Genomic DNA, 14,392 nt, shown 5'->3' with positions numbered 1-14,392 from the left:
CCAAATATCATCTCCCATTGTGTAGGTTGCCTTTTGACTTTTCTGACAAAGTCCTTTGATGTACAAAAGTGTTTAATTTTGAGGAGATCCCATTTGTCTATTTGTTCTTTGGTTGCTCGTGCCTTGGGTGTGAGGTCTAAGAAACCACCTCCTTTCACAAGATCTTTAAGATATTGCCCTACATTTTCTTCTAAGAGTTTTATGGTCTTGGTGCTAATGTTTAGGTCTTTGATCCACTTTGAGTTAATTTTGGTATAAGGTGTGAGATGGGCATCCTCTTTCATTCTTTTGGAAATGGATATCCAGTTCTCCAAACACCATTTATTGAACAGGCTGCTCTTTCCCAGTTGCTTCGGCTTCACTGCCTTATCAAAGATCAGTTGTCCATAGATGTAAGGGTCTACTTCTGAACACTCAATTATATTCTATTGATCAGTATATCTGTCCTTATGCCAGTACCATGCTGTTTTGAGCACTGTAGCTTTGTAATATGCTTCAAAGTCAGGTAGTGTGAGACCTCCCACTTCATTCCTCTTTCTCAAGACATTTTTGGCTATTCGGGGCACCTTACCGTTCCAAATAAATTTAGTTATTGTTTTTTCTATTTCTGTAAGGTAAGTTGTTGGGATATGAATTGGTATTGCATTGAATCTGTAAATCAGTTTAGGTAAAATTGCCATCTTAACTATATTTAGGCTTCCAATCCATGAACATGGTATGTTCTTCCATTTTTTCAGGTCTTGTTCAATTTCTTTTAGCAGTTTCTTATAGTTTTCTATGTAAAGGTCTTTTATGTCCTTGGTTAAGTTTATTCCTAAATACTTGATTCTTTTGGTTGCTATTGTAAATGGGATTTTTTTCTTGATTTCCTCCTCTTGTTGCACATTACTTGTGTATAGGAACACTACAGATTTTTGTGTGTTGATCTTGTAGCCTGCTACTTTGCTGTATTCATTGACTAGTTCTAGTAGCTTTGCTGTAGATTTTTCTGGATTACCTACATATAGAATCATGTCATCTGCAAATAGTGAAAGTTTTACTTCTTCCTCTCCAATTTGGATGCCTTTTATTTCTTTTTCTTGCCTAATTGCTCTAGCTAGAACTTCCAGCACAATGTTGAATAACAATGGTGATAGTGGGCATCCCTGTCTTGTTCCTGATCTTAGAGGAAAAGCTTTCAGTCTCTCCCCATTGAGTGTGATGTTAGCTGTGGGTTTTTCATATATTGCCTTTATCATATTGAAAAAATTCCATTCTATTCCTATCCTTTGAAGTGTTTTCATCAGGAAAGGATGTTGAATTTTGTCAAATGCCTTTTCTGCATCAATCGAGATGATCATGTGGTTCTTCTGCTTTGATTTATTGATGTGGTGTATTACCTTAATTGATTTTCTTGTGTTGAAACAGCCTTGCATACCTGGAATAAATCCCACCTGGTCGTGGTGTATAATTCTTTTAATGTGCTGCTGGATTCGATTTGCGAGTATTTTGTTGAGGATTTTTGCGTCTATATTCATTAAATAAATTGGTCTATAATTTTCTTTTTTTGTAGTATCTTTGCCTGGTTTTGGTATTAGGGTGATGATGGCTTCATAGAAAGAGTTAGGTAGCTTTCCCTCTTCTTCAATTTTTTTGAAGAGATTGAGCAGGATTGGTACTAATTCGTTCTTGAATGCTTGGTAGAATTCACATGTGAAGCCATCTGGTCCTGGGCTTTTCCTTATTGGGAGCTTTTTGATGACTGACTCAATCTCTTTACTTGTGATTGGTTTGTTGAGGTCATCTATTTCTTCTTGAGTTAATGTTGGTTGTTTATGCTTTTCTAGGAAGTTGTCCATTTCATCTAAGTTGTCTAGTTTATTAGCATATAGTTGCTCATAGTATCTTCTGATTATCTCCTTAATTTCTGCAGGGTCGGTAGTTATATTTCCTTTCCCATTTCTGATTGCATTTATTTGCATCTGTTCTCTCTTTTTTTTTGTTAGCCTAGCCAGTGGTCCATCGATTTTATTGATTTTCTCAAAGAACCAACTTCTGGTTTTGTTGATTCTCTCTATTGTTTTCCTGTTCTCAATTGCATTTATTTCTGCTCTAATCTTTGTTATTTCTTCCCTTCTGCTTGCTTTGGGGTTAGTTTGCTGTTCTTTCTCTAATTCCTCCAGATGAGCAGTTAACTCTTCAATTTTTGCTCTCTCTTCTCTTTTAATATAGGCATTTAGGGCAATAAATTTCCCTCTCAGCACCGCCTTTGCTGCATCCCATAAGTTTTGATAAGTTGTGTTTTCATTGTCATTTGCCTTAAGGTATTTACTAATTTCTCTTGTAATTTCTTCCTTTACCCACTGGTTTTCTAAGAGGGTGTTGTTTAGCCTCCATATGTTTGTGAATTTTATGACCTTCTGCCTTTTATTTATTTCCAACTTCATTCCATTGTGGTCTGAGAAAGTGTTTTGTATAATATCAATATTTTTAAATTTGTTGAGACTTGCTTTTTGACCCAACATGTGGTCTATCCTAGAGAATGTTCCATGAGCACTTGAGAAAAAAGTGTATCCTGCTGTTGTTGGATGTAGTGTTCTATAAATGTCTGTCAAGTCTAGTTCATTTATCATACAATTCAACATCTCTGTTTCTTTAGTGATCCTCTGTCTAGATGTTCTATCCATTGATGAGAGTGGTGTATTGAAGTCTCCAACTATTATTGTAGAGGTATCTATTTCTCCTTTCAGTGATCGCAGTGTTTGCCTCATGAATTTTGGGGCATTCTGGTTTGGTGCATAAATATTTATGACTGTTATGTTTTCTTGATGAATTGACCCTTTTATTAATATATAGTGTCCTTCTTTGTCTCTTTTAATTGTTTCGCTTTTGAAGTCTAACTTGTCTGATATTAATATAGCTACTCCCGCTTTTTTCTGGTTGTTGTTTGCATGAAATATCTTTTTCCAACCTTTCACTTTCAGTCTATGTTTGTCCTTGTGTCTAAAGTGAGTTTCTTGTAGACAGCATATAGATGGGTCCTGTTTTTTAATCCATTCTGCCAGTCTGTGTCTTTTTATTGGGGAGTTTAATCCATTTACATTTAGTGTTATTACTGTAAGGGCAGTACTTTCTACTACCATTTTGTTTTTTGGAATTTATATGTCATATCTTATTTTTTCCTCTCCTTTTACCTTTCCTGATAATCTTCATTTCTGCACTCTTCTCCAACTCTCTCTCTCCTGTCTTTTCCTATCAGCCTATCAGCCTGTAGCACTCCCTTTAGTATTTCTTGTAGTGCCGGTCTCTTATTCACAAACTCTCTCAGTGTCTGTTTGTCTGAAAATGTTTTAATCTCTCCCTCATTTTTGAAGGAAAGTTTTGCTGGATATAGAATTCTTGGTTGGCAGTTTTTCTCTTTCAGTATCTTAAATATATCATGCCACTGTCTTCTTGCCTCCATGGTTTCTGCAGAGAAATCTGTACATAGTCTTATTGACCTTCCCTTGTATGTGATGGCTTGCTTTTCTCTTGCTGCTTTCAGAATCCTCTCTTTGTCTTTGACATTGGACAATCTGACCAGTAAGTGTCTTGGAGTAGGTCTATTGGGATCTATTCTATTTGGGGTACGTTGTACTTCTTGAATCTCTAATTTTCTGTCTTTTATAAGAGTTGGGAAATTTTCAGTGAATATGTCTTCTATTACTCTTTCTGCCCCTTTTCCCCTCTCTTCTCCTTCTGGGATACCTATGACACGTATATTTGTGCGTTTCATGTTGTCACTCAGCTCCCTAAGACCCTGCTCATATTTTTCCATTTTTTTCACCATCTGTTCTTTTGTGTGTATGAATTCGAATGACCTGTCTTCCAGTTCACTGATCCTTTCTTCTGCCTGTTCAAATCTACTGTTGTGTCCCTCCATTGTGTTTTCCATCTCCTCCATTGTGGCCTTCATTCCCATTAGTTCTGCCATTTGTTTTTTTAAGTTTATGAATTCTTCTTTATGGTCAGCCAGTGTCTTCTTTATATCCTTCAGCTTTTTTGCTATATCTTCCTTCATTTCATCAAATTTATTTAGCATTAGTTGCCTCCACTCCTGTGTCTCAGCTGAGCTATTAGTTTGTTCCTTTGGCTGGTCCATGTTTTCGTGTTTCCTGGTATGGCTTGTTATCTTAAGTTGTCTAGGCATCTGATTTTCTTGATTAGTTTATTTTGGAGATTGTTTTCTGTCTTTTACCTAGTGGTTTTCTTGTTGGTTGGCTTTGTTCTCTGGCCTCTGTTATTCAGTTCAACTTATTCTAGACCTCTAACTTAGGTTCTATTTAGTTGATCAGAATTTTTCCCCTCTTGTTTTTTCTGTTTCTTGCTCTGCCTCTATATAACCTTTTTGTGAGTGGGTCTCCTCAGATATGGTCGACCCTAGTCAGATTTTCCCAGTCTAGTGAGGCCCAGGTCTCATTGGGAGGATATGGAGTTTTCCTGAGAATGAGACCCTCCTATGAGGCCTTTAGAATTGGTGCTTTTCCTCTCCTGTCCAGCAGGTGGCGCTGGCCAGCCCACAGCTCCCCCACCAGTGTAAGGAGGTAAGGAGCCTTTAGTTCTCCTGATGACTCTGATCCAGTCAGGGGCGTGGCTGACTGAAGCTGGAATCTGAATTCCAGCCCCTGGGGTCTGAATTCCCAGAAGGAGGACTGCCAGTTGAGCTGGACCTCCCTCCACTCTCCCAGTCCTCAGAACTCCAGTTCTCTTTCAGGGGCACTATTCCCTTCTCCTCTCTCCTCTTTGGGGCCTCTCCAGGTAGATTCCTTGGTCAGCCTGAGTTGCCAATTAAAGACGGGGGTGGAGGCCTTCAGTAGTGAATACGGAATTCAAAGACGCTGTGGGTACTCTGTCTCCCCCAAGCCCAGCCTAGTCCCTCAACCTGGGCTTTCCGATAGAAAATAACCACATATATTACTTTTAGATTTAAAAAAAAAAAAAAGTAGAAAAGAAATCAAGAAAAAGAAAAAAGGAAAAAAAAAAAAAAAAAAAAAAAAAAAAAAAAAAAAAGAGTCTCTTTTAAAAGTCTTTCCCCAGCCTGGAAGTTTTGTCAGTGTCAGAACAGAGCATTTAAAGATATGCTTTGGGCTATCGTCTGATAATTACTCTCCAACCACTTCAGTTCCACCCCTGCCAGGGGCTATTGAAATGCAAAAAGATAAGGGATCAGTGAGAAGCCAGAAGGGACAAAATGTAGGGGGGAAAAAAATGGCTTTTTTGGAGTCTGGGAATGGGTGCCCGCTTTTACGTGCCCCCACTTCTCGGAATCCAGTCCTTCTTTAGCACCCCAGCTCCCAAAGTTAGTTAATTAATTTGTTAATTAATTCTGCAGTTGAGGCTGGGTTGAGCCTCCCTTCTTGCCCTCAGCAGATTGCTGTTTTTTGGTTTTTTTTTTCCCCCCCTTTCAGGGAGCTGGCAGCAAGACAGTCTGTGAGGTCTGGGTGGGGAGGGGCGCCAGACCCCTGGTTCGGGGAACTTACTATGTTTGCTGCGATCTCAGCTTTTCCTCCAATTCCAAACTTGTGTCCAATGTGTGACTGGTTACTGGAGACCCCGCAAACACTGTTTCATATAGTTCTTGGGTAATTGCCAGCTGCTCTAGGGGAGAGACGAAATTCTGCTCCTCACCACTCCGTCATCTTGCCCCGCCTCCTCTCCTAGAATCCTATTCCACAGACTTTTATTAATTGCTTATTTTGATCCAAGCCACGTGCTAAGATACAAAGGTGAGCAAATACTTACCCTTGCCTCAAGCAATTTGTAGTTTACTGGGGAAATAGACAAGTAAATGAAAAAAACAATGCCATGTGAAAAGAAAGAGTTAGGATCACAGCACATGCTGTAGACATTCAGAGACGGCCTTTGTATTTATACCAGTGTAGGCAGGGTCGCTTTTCAAAATACAAAAACTATATAAACTCTTCCTTTTTAAATTTTTTCTTTCACTGGGGATCATTCCACCTGGTATCTGTGCATTTTAAATAGATCCTCTGGCAGCAAGCAAGCAGTGGGTAGGAGGATTTGGAAAGCGGATAGTGAACTAGGAAGACATCAAGGGAGGGAAGGTGCTGTTTTAGCATTTTCAAGGCTGGTACTGAATCTAGAGGAGATTTCACTCACCCTCTTCTTGCAGTTCTCTAACAGTTTCCTTAACGGAAGAGAAAGGTGGTGTTACTGTTAGGACATGGGCATAATGAAAACTTAGAGGCTATTTTATTTATGCGGCAGATATAGTGGGCTAAGCGCTATGCTAGAGTTCAATAAATGATTGCTGGCTTTCCATTAATTATTCTGGGAAATACTCTTTCTTGTAATGCTTAAAATTTAGGTGTGTTTGTCCATAGCAGGGTTTAAACATGTGCTCAGATGAAAATGTTAAGACCTAAAAAGTTGTCATTTTTAGCATTTCCCAACTAAGATTCTATTATTCTATGTATCCATTTGGGAACAACTTTGATTTGGGTAGTAAAAAATAAATTAATTAATTAAACAAAACATAATAAAATAAAACCATTGTTTTGGAAGAGGGCATCTCTTAACTTACTTTAAATGTTAAAGTTCTTTGTAAATGCAATTCATAGGCTGGAGTTGTTCTCATACTGCTTATCTAGCAAAGGGTTGTCTTTTCTAATTAGGGAGACTTTCCAGGTGCCTTAGTCCTGCCAATGTCTGCTATGCAATCCCATAGGTTTGATGAAAGTTTTAGGTAACCTAAGCTGGGTTCACTGTACAAATAGCACAAATAGTGGAAAACCAAACCTAGCACAGTGATGTACTAGTAAATATTTAACAACTGGTTTTCCAGGCAGGGAAAACCCTGATTTGTAGCATTTGTCAATTTCCAAGGTGTGACTACTCCTCCCAAGGGCGACCAACTTGTTCTTGATTGTCTAGGATTTTCCCAGTTTTAGCACTGAAAGATCTGTAGCCCAGGAAACCTCTCAATCTCTGGCAAACAGGATGGTTGGTCCCCCTAATGGCTGGTTTCATAATCCCAGAATGACATTACTGAACATGGAAACCTGAATGAAGTAAGAGAGAGCAAGCTATATGCATATTTTAGGGAAGAATGTTCCAGGCACTGGAAAGAGTTCACACTATCTCAAAAGCCCAAGTGGAAGGTGACACAATAAGGTTTTGTGTGGATAAAACCCCATCCCCCAAGACTAGGGACAGCCGCTTTCCTGTCAGAAGTAATTCATTTAACAGAGAGGCCAACCCAGGCCCCTGAACAGACAAATAAGTGCAGAAAACAGGATCTTTAAGTATGCAGAATATTTTCATATCTGTTCTGAGATCCTTCTGCATCAAAAGGCATGTGGTGTTGCAGGTAAACTCACTGCCCACCCCCACCTCCACCCCCCACCCCCACCCCCCCACACACGGGACACGACACCCAGGGGTATAAATCTCTGGCAATGTGGGACATGACTCCCAGGGATGAGCCTGGACCTGGCATCATGGGACTGAGAAAACCTTCCTGACCAAAAAGGGGAAGAGAAATGAAACAAAGTTTCAGTGGCTGAGAGATTTCAAAAGGAGTCGAGAGAGAGGTCATTCTGGAGGTAACTGTTATGCATTATATTGATATCCCTTTTTAGTTTTTAGTGTAGTAGAATAGCTAACAGAAAATACCTGCAACTGTTGAACTACAACCCAGTAGCCTTGATTATTGAAGACAATCATGTAACTATGTAGCTTACACACTATGACCATGTGATTGTGAAAACCTTGTGGCTCACACTCTCTTTACCTGGTGTATGGACAGATGAGTAGAAAAAAGGGGGACAAAAAGTAAATGAATAATAGGGAGGGAAAGGAGTATGAGATGTTTTGGATGTTCTTTTCCATGTTTATTTTTATTTTTATTCTTGTTTTTCTTTCTTGGAGTAATGAAAATGTTTAAAAATTTGATTGTGGTGATGAATGCACAACATATGATGATATGTGAACAACTGATTGTACACTTTGGATTATTTTATGGTATGTGAATATATCTCAATAAAATTGCATTTAAAAAAAAGGCATGTGGTGGTTATTGTCGGAAATAAAGACGTACCTGTAAGGGAATAAATGCTCACTCGGTTCTGGAGGAGAAAAGAATTTATTTACGATCTTGCAAGATAGGTTATCCAGCCAAACACATGGTAGGCTGGCGCACCAGAGGAAGAGAATGGCGATCTTTAAATCTCCTACTCCTAATTCACAAGTCCCTCCCGTTTCCCCATTGACTGGGTACTACAGAGGTTACAGCCTATCCGAGAACACTAACTAATTCATCTTTTGAGATTTTAATTTGTACAGCCTATCCAAGAGAGCCAACTAGCTCATTATTGAGATTTTGAACTGATCAGCCTATCCCAGAGAGTTCATTTAGTTTAAAAGAAATTTTTTTTTTTTTTTTTTTTTTTTTGCTGTGAGTTCCCGCCTCTGATTTTACCTCGTATCTCTTTACATTCCAGTAACCATGGTTACTTTTCCATATAAGGAGCAGGCAGATTCTCTCTTTCTTCTCTTTATCACGCTGTCTCTATGTGAAAGCTAAACTTATCCCTTTCTTACAGTTATGAACACAAATTTATGAGGCTGTGAACCCTACTGTTTCTTTTTTGAGTTATAGAGCTTTCTTCCATCAGATATGAGCGAGGAGTGATGAGTTTCCTATGAAATGTTCTTTAGCCCATTGGAACAAGTATGGTTCACCCATGATGGAAGTAATTAGTCATACATTACTGATTGCATTACATTTTTCTGGGTATAGTAGACAACAGAGAAATGCCTATATCTCCTCTACTCCATTAACAGAAATTCTTTTAGTCCTTAATCTTTTCTTCTAATCTAATAATTTTGTCATCCATGAAAACTTTGCGTGTTCTGCATTCTGCATCCTGCAACTGATGCCTGTTTAATGAAATACCAGAATCATTATTTCTCATTTATCTAGAGATTATACCATACAACGGCCACAAAACCAGGCCCTATCCCACAGCTGCCTAAAGGAATTTGGATGATACACCAAAAAAAATTGAACTTGTTCTCCTTTTAGTTACTCATCTAATTTGCTTACTCTGGAACCTTGCAGAGAAACTTGAGATGTTTGCCCTAGGTGACTGCTTATTTTCTTACTGATATGAAAATCAGTAACAGGAAATGGAGTTGTTTTGCACATAAGGAGGGGCAGGCCGTGTGAATATAGGCAGAGCCTGTGCAGATTCCTACTGTAAGAATTTTGGGATATGTATAATAATTTTGCAAAATTTTCTACAAGGCTGCTACAGCATGCAATAGTTAAGGGTAGATATATTATAATGTATGTTTCAACAGAGAAAGCCAAACTCACCAATTTATAAAAGTGCTAAACTGCAAAGTTTAAAAATTTTATTGCGGTAAAATATATGTAATGTAATATTTTCCATTTTAGCCATTTTAAAGTGTACAATTCAGTGGCACGAATTACATCCACATTGTAATTCCATTACCCAAACTTTTTCATAACGCCACAAAGAAACTCGGTTCTCTGTTAAGCAATAACTCACCATTCCCCTTTCCCTCTCCCCCTCCCTGTAACCTTTAATCTACTTTGTTTTTTTTTGTTTTTTTTTTTTGTTTTTTAGCAGAACATCACAAGTTTATTTCAGATGTAACAGCAATGTTAAAATTGACAAGTTTAATTCTTAACCGCACCAGGTACACTTAGCCATTTAAGTATTTTTAAAGTTATTCCCTCCAAAAAACTGAGGGAGCTTTTCTTTTCCACCACCACACACAAAGATTTCCCAATAGTTCTATTTTTGGAGGACTTTCAATTGATAAGTAAACTGCTTTGGGGAATATTTCAGAACTTTCTTACCAAATGAAAACTAATCTGAACAAATTATATATTGCGTAGATATATCTACAGATTCTCTTCTTTAGAACAGAAATCAATTATCATACAGTATAATTTTTACCTATTCATCACACAGTAAAAACTATCTATCCTGAAAAATATGATGGACACATTCTGTGATCTTCCAGTTAATAGTATTATTTATTGTATTACCTCCAACAAGACAATTTTTATTATATGTCAAAATTACCAACTCAACATGGGACACGCAATTCAGTCTTTACTGATTCACAGGCATATGAATTAGTGCCCAGCTTTTCTCTCTCCTTAAGTGGATGGAATTATTTAATACAAGTCTGATGCAGGACAATTAACCCTTTACAAACATTTACAATTTAGGTTAACTTATTGAAAAGTGTGGAAAAAAGAAAACTATAATGACAGGGAGCCTGCACAATCAACTCAAAATTTAATTTTTTTTCCCTCCTTAAATAACATTTACTTAATTGTCATGAGGCAGCTATTCTGTTTTCAATAACCGCATTTAGGGATACATTCATAGGACTGTTTAGATAGTCCAGGCAAAATGGTTATAGAAATAGAGGCAGTGTCATCTCAGAAAATTCATTTACATATCAAAATCTATTTTAACCTGAAGCTTACAAAAAGAGTGAATTCTTCAAACTAATGCCTTCTGTAACTCAAGCACTCTTCTCTTGGCAAGAGCAAGCTGAAGTTTATCCATGAAGGTTAAAGGTGCTTAACATGAAACCTTTCTTCTAAGCCTAGATTCAGACTGCTTAAAAAACTGATGCTCAAGAAACAGCATGGTCTTTGTAGATTTTTACTATCTTAAGACTGGAGCCCTATATGTTCATTCATCAACTACCTTCCTTTTCTGTATTATTCTTGACACTCAATAAGACTGTTTAAGTCTATTACACTTTCACATTCTCAAATAAGAACTTAGGATTATAAAATGTGCATAAATATTTTGTAAATAGCATATCTGGAGAGATGACACTTTCATACCAGAATTTTACATAAGAGGATAAATGTTATGAATCAACCTTCCTTTCAAAGTCAAGCAAGAAAAAACTCAAGCCTTGTGTAGTTTTAAAATCTAATGGGACATTGTAATAGGTCATCAGTATTGACAATCCAAAAAATTTTAAATATTGAAGATGGGACTACGGGAGGAAAAGACGAAAATTTCAGATGTTTCCCATCTTTCAAAAAAAACTGATCAATATCAAAGCCACTTGTCTACGTGCCAGAAAATATTCTGGCATAAGTCAGTTCTGTCAGTAGAGGAGGTCACAGCGACATGTGCATTATTAACACTTCTAGACTTCTACTTTTCCAAGAATAGAAGCAATACGTTCAACAATTCCACTCTTCCCCAAATCCTTAAACTCAACACTGCAGGCACAGAGTGTAATCAAATCTGGGATGTTCTCCAACAGGTAAGCAAAGGCGCAGCTATGTTCTCAAAAATACTGCCTAGATATTCTTCCCTATTAAATCAAACACTCAGAGGCCACAGGTTTAGCAGCCTGCATTAGCTGACATTAAATGCATTTTTTGTGCCACAAATACAGCTAAACTTCCTTTTAAGTACTTTTTAATATATCCAAGAGAAAACACCTGCTTCAGGTTTAATTGGGGGTCTTGACCAATAAGGACATAAACTCCATTTTCAACAATGTTGACTAAAACTACTACTGGGTTCACTGAAGAAAAAGGGCAGGAGAAAAAAAAGTAAATCACAACAAACCTCTTTAGGTCAGTTAAAGGCATATCTCTAGCTGGGATATTAAACTAAATTAATCTCACCAGCTCACACTCTAAAAGTTAATGCCACTGGTAACAATCAACAGCAGGAAAAACAAACCTGCTAACAACCAGCCCACTCATCAGCAAAAAGCAGTTTAACTCAAATACTGAGACCAAAGTATAAACACTACCTAACCAATCTGCCCCATCTACCTCAACCACCGGCAAAGAAGAAAGGAAATAACTGCATTAAAAAAAAACAAAAAACAAACAACAACAACAACCAAAGCTTAAGTATTTCTTACAAGGATAATAATGGTCCAACTCCTGAGATGGTGCTCAGAAGGAATAACAGTGGAGTGAAGGCAATGTTTAGGGATTAGTACCCCACAAATAGTCTTTAAAAAACCCAAAGTACCACAAACACACTAACTTGTCTATGAATTAGAGAACAAGATATTGCTGCTGCTTCTTTTTGTCTTTTGAAATATACAATATTTTGTAGGCTCTGCCCTTCAATGTGAAAGCAGGACATTTTAAAAAATTAGCTAAAAAATTTGAAATTATTTAACACCCCAATTTTTGGAACCATATACTTTAACTGTGAAACTAAACATACCTACACCTTCTCCCTCCCTCAATGAAACCACCTCACGAAAGTCAGGAAACTCAAACAATCCAAACATGATTAATGTCCTTGAAGTATTAAAACTTTTAGAGAAAAGGAAGGAACGATAGAAAAAAGAAAGAAAGAGAAACAAGAATAAGGAGGGGGGAAGTGTTAAAAGAAAGAAGGGGAAAAAAATCAATGGGCCTCTCTTTTACTTGGCGACAAGCAAGTGCAAGAAAGTTCATTTGTAATTTGTTCAGTTGTCTGTTTTATGCACATCTGCATTCTGGCCAGAAGGGACTTTGAGGTTTTTCTGCAACACATGAGCATCTGCAGGCTCTATTCTCTTATAATAGTTCTTCTTTGTCTCAATAATCTCAAAGCCAAACTTCCTGTAGAAGTCAATTGCTGACTCATTGCTGATCTGGACATGCAGATAGATGTTGTCAAAAGTGCCATCTTTTTCACAGATGTTTAAGACATGATTTAACATTTTAGTTCCTATTCCTAGCCTTCGGTAAGGTGCCAGACATCCTAGTGTCATGATGTAAAGTCTCTTCTGATTCTGTGAATGATCCACCCTACAGCATACCGCACCTACTGCAATATCACTGAAATAGGCAAGTTTCGCCAGCTCGCCAACCTCCAGTACATCCTTGTAGAATTTGTCATTGTAGCTGACTGGAAAGATGACTTGGTTTAATCTCTTCAACTGTTTAATATTGTATGGTGTCACATCTCCTAGCTCGATCCGGCTGCCTTTCATCTTCCCCGTCTGCTGAGGCCGTCGTTACCACCGATATCAACGCCGTCGTCGCCGCCGCGCTGTGCTCTTCGCGCCCTCAGCTCGGGCCACTCTACCCTACAAGCCAGTCTCCTAGCCTGGGGCAGGGAGCTGAGCGGGTGACGGAGGCCGCGAGAGCCAAGCGCGGCCCTGTGTCTCCGGAGGGGGCGGGGATGTCTCCCGCCGCCGCGCTGGTGCCGCCGCTTCTCCACACGTGCACACGGGGCGCTCCGCTCCAGCTCGCCGCCGCCCTACTTTCTGTTTTTATGAATTTACCTATTCTTGGAATCATACAATGTGTGACCTTTTGTGTCTGGCTTATTTCACTTGACATAATGTTTTCAAGGTTCATCCACGTTTTAACATATATCAGAACTTCATTCTGCATGTTTTAACATATCTCAGAACATTCCACTGCAATTTGACATGCTGAACAGTTCAATAACTCTCATCATCCTCAAGTTACATTTTATAGGTCCACATCCTTTATCTGAAACCCTTAGGACCATAAGTTTTGGAACTTAGAATTTTTCACAAATATTGTACATGTCCTGTATGTTATTATATAATACCTTCAGCGAAGTCCAGGGGTCGGGGAGGGCACCCTATAAACAAACACATGGATATATTCCCAGTAAAATGTATGATTATTTATACTAAGTAAGATAAGGATCATAAGTAGACTTATATCAGTTTTGGTCAGAGTTTGCTGTCAAATTAGTGTGGATACCAAACTTTTGATTTCAGAGTCAAAACTCTGAAATTTCAGAATAGCAGCTAAGGGATTGTGGACATATATAAACTTCCTCTGCATAATTGCAATAAGAAAGCAATTGCTTGCACCAATCTGTTGGGTATATACCATTTTATTAATTGCTAACATGAGCTCTATAGGTCTGAGGCCTTTTGCTGCATGTTACATAGCTGAGCAATAGTGATCAGCAATTCATGAAGACAAAGAATGTGTTCCTAACATCCACCTTCAATCCCCAGTCATTTTGCTTGTAGGGCTTGGCTCCTTGAAGAAATAGGCCACTAATAGGTAAAGACAGGGATTCAGAAAATACTTTCTTACTGTTTCCTCACAGACCAGTGCTCTCTAGCATGTGAACTCCACATCAAATCCTTACACACACAATGGATGCATTTGTAACCGGAGGTCCTTTCTTGGGGGGATATTCAGTGTATATCAGTGAGTCTGGAAAGTGCAGTAGGGGGAACTAATATATATCTGCTAAGAGCTTTTATTTGGCTTACTAGGGGCAGAAACCCTATGAATCATATCCAGCTAGGCAGTGGCAGGCAGCAGACAACCGATATCTCCCAAGTGAATTTGAAAGGATCTTGTTACCCCGGATCCTAAGGAGGTTGTTGG

At 38.4% G+C, this 14,392-nt stretch overlaps 1 protein-coding gene across 1 annotated transcript; it reads right to left on the bottom strand.

Moving 5' to 3' along the window:
* Nucleotides 1-12,489: 12,489 nt before the first annotated feature.
* LOC119505647 (N-alpha-acetyltransferase 50-like) lies at nucleotides 12,490-12,999 on the bottom strand. The gene has a single exon (XM_037798493.1). It carries the CDS (start codon nucleotides 12,997-12,999, stop codon nucleotides 12,490-12,492), a length of 510 nt encoding a protein of 169 aa, XP_037654421.1.
* Nucleotides 13,000-14,392: the final 1,393 nt, after the last annotated feature.

The sequence above is a fragment of the Choloepus didactylus genome, chromosome 10 (assembly GCF_015220235.1).
Source record: "Choloepus didactylus isolate mChoDid1 chromosome 10, mChoDid1.pri, whole genome shotgun sequence".
NCBI lineage: Eukaryota > Metazoa > Chordata > Mammalia > Pilosa > Megalonychidae > Choloepus > Choloepus didactylus.
This window is presented reverse-complemented; position numbering and strand designations above follow the sequence as displayed.

Coding starts and splice junctions, on each gene's coding strand:
- LOC119505647 (XM_037798493.1), bottom strand. CDS start 12,999: ATGAAAGGCAGCCGGATCGAGCTAGGAGATGTGACACCATACAATATT.